Source organism: Cariama cristata, unplaced genomic scaffold (genome assembly GCF_000690535.1).
Source record: "Cariama cristata isolate BGI_N322 unplaced genomic scaffold, ASM69053v1 scaffold36103, whole genome shotgun sequence".
In the NCBI taxonomy this organism is placed as follows: domain Eukaryota; kingdom Metazoa; phylum Chordata; class Aves; order Cariamiformes; family Cariamidae; genus Cariama; species Cariama cristata.
Genome location: NW_009608441.1, coordinates 37753 through 40526, shown reverse-complemented (window position 1 = coordinate 40526; position 2774 = coordinate 37753). Strand labels below are relative to the sequence as shown.

The following is a 2774-nucleotide window of genomic DNA, read 5'->3' as shown; positions in this document are numbered from 1 at the left end:
GCTCTGCAGGGCAGGGCCCGCAGCGGGGTCCCCCGCTCGCCGCCTGCCTCCCACCCCGCCGCCAGCTCCTGCTCCACACACGGGGGAAAAAAAGAGGTCTCTCGGGGCCGTTCCGTGAACACTGACGTTTTTCTGCCACCTCTCTTTTAGGTAAGTTCCACGTGGTTTAGTTATTTGAATGCTGGTTTTAACTGCGTCAATCAGCACATTTGAAAACCACAGACACGTTTTAAGAAACCAGCAGACGCAGCCAGAGGAAAAGATTAACGTGCCATTGGACTGCGAGAGCAGTCACCGAGAGACATCAGACCTTTACAGACTAATGCTCAGAAGACCCCAGCGACCACCAAGACAGGTACGTGCCTTCAGTCTTTGCCTGTTCCAGCCTATCTAGATCTACGCACGCAAACATACAGCCTGAAATACTAACTGTGCCAAACGCAGGGAAAGCCAGGCTCGAGGAGGTAGGAGAACAGCCTTTGCTTTGCCTGTAGTCAGCGTTACCGGGCTGCAGTCAGGCTGCACCCTCCGAGGCCCCAGGCCCAGCAGTACTTCAGGGCTCCATTTGCCGGGCTGCCTCCTCGCCCATGGAGGACGGGGGCAGCTCCCACCACCTCAGCCCCCCGGCTCCGACGGTGCTGCTAGCTCCTCTCCCACACTGCACGTACCCAGACTTAATTCAACTCAGTTACGTGTTTTCAGGACAACAGAGACCACCTGCGGAAAGCCAACTGCAACAAACAAACTGCTTTTTCTCCCATTTTAAATCACTGGCCTGTCTGCAGTCATCTTGGTTTACAAATTATGCGCCTCTGGATATATATTTTACAGCAGAAAATAAATGTGCAAATGCGGTAGTTCTCATATACTAAAATTTGGAACAATATACTAAAATTAAAAAAGCATTGCAGTCTGATGCTATTCAAGACATAAATATATTGTTTTTCATTCCAAGAAATCCTAACGAACGTGCCTCCTTTCCCACAGACATTCTATGTAGCAGTCTGACGCTGTAGCAAACAAACAACCCCCCCCTCAGTCATGAAGTAGTCTATTTAGTTAAAATAAGACCAGAATTTTCTACTTTTCTTCTCTATAACTTCTAGTGAAGGCTAAAAAGGAAATGAGCAAAATCATTTAATAGCTTCTTCTTTCAAAATGTGCTTTTTCTAAAGGTTTCATAAAAATACGTGAATAATTTATCCTCTGTTCAAGCACCAAGAGAGAGCAGGTGTTGGTTTGACAGTGCATTAACAAAACAATGCTACCCTTTCTTTAGGCATAGTTTCAATTTTTCAAAAGTTATGAAGTTTTAGTATGACCATTATTAACCAGATGCTCAAACAGATTCAAACCTTTTTATTTGGTGTTTTGATTCGTTGTGGGCAGGGGGTTTGAACCAAATGCTCACCCAGAAGGACTGTTCTAGTGGAAAAGTTTCTCAGCAGTCTGTATGCTTTCAAGAACAAATCCTAATACTTTTCCAAACCTTTCCAACATGAGAACAAAGCCCTCCTGAATATCTGTGAAGCAGTATGAAGAGACAGAAAAGTATTTCTTCCCAATTGCATTTTTTCCATGAAATTAATCAAACAAAATTCTCAGAGAGTAACTACTGTTGCTGAGGAAAAGTTGATGTCATTAATGTCTTCCTGGTTCTTCTTGTAGGTTCTTGATACCTCCTAGCAGCAAAACCAGCCTGCACAAGAAGTTTACAATGTCAAGCAATGTTTCACAATGCCATGTCCGCACAGAAATGGAACCTTTTACCTATTTTTACTACTTGATTTTTCTTATGGGATTTATTGGAAGCTGTTTCGCACTATGGGCATTCACACAAAAAGATCAGAAACAAAAGTGTGTGAGCATCTACTTAATTAACCTCTTAACAGCAGATTTTTTTCTGACACTGGCGTTGCCAGTGAAGATTATTGTTGACCTAGGAGTTGCGTCCTGGAAACTGAGAATATTCCACTGTCAGGTTACAGCCTGTTTCATCTACCTGAACATGTATTTATCAATTATATTTTTGGGATTTGTAAGCATGGACCGTTGCCTACAGCTAATGCACAGTTGTAAGATCTACCGCATTCAAGAGCCTGGATTTGCCAAGATGTTGTCTGCAGTCGTATGGACAATGGTTCTCCTTGTAACAGTGCCTAACATGGCTATTCCAATAAAAACCATCGAAGAAAGACCTGGTGCAGGATGCATTGATTTCAAAACAAAATTTGGAAGAGACTGGCATGTGTTTACTAATTTCATATGCACAGCAATATTCCTGAATTTTTCAGCTGTGATACTGATTTCCAATTTCCTTGTTGTTAGACAACTCTACCGAAATAAATACAGCGAGAGTTACGGAAACGTGAAGAAAGCCCTCATCAACATACTGCTTATAACCGCAGGCTACCTGCTGTGTTTTGTTCCATACCACATTGTTCGTATCCCCTACACTTTGAGCCAAAGCGATACCATAACCAGCTGCTCTCTGAAACAAGCTCTCTTTAAAGCCAAAGAATCTACCTTGCTGTTTGCAGTATCCAACCTCTGTTTTGACCCTATTCTGTATTACCATCTTTCCAAATCATTCAGACTGAAATTTACTGAGACTTTTGCAGCACCCAAAGAGGCAAAGGTTTTCACGGACAAAGAGGTACAACATGGAAGTGAACAGCAGCCTCAAGACTACCAATTCTAAAATTCTAAAATCAGAAAAGCGTGCTAATCCGCAGTATAAATAGCAGTTGCGCAATTGCAAGCACGGTTACCAC

General features: G+C 42.9%; 1 protein-coding gene across 1 annotated transcript; it reads left to right on the top strand.

The window, feature by feature from the left end:
* Window positions 1-1717: 1717 nt before the first annotated feature.
* GPR171 (G protein-coupled receptor 171) lies at window positions 1718-2701 on the top strand. The gene has a single exon (XM_009697124.1). The coding sequence runs from the start codon at window positions 1718-1720 to the stop codon at window positions 2699-2701; it is 984 nt and encodes a 327-aa protein (XP_009695426.1).
* The last annotated feature ends 73 nt before the right edge of the window (window positions 2702-2774 follow it).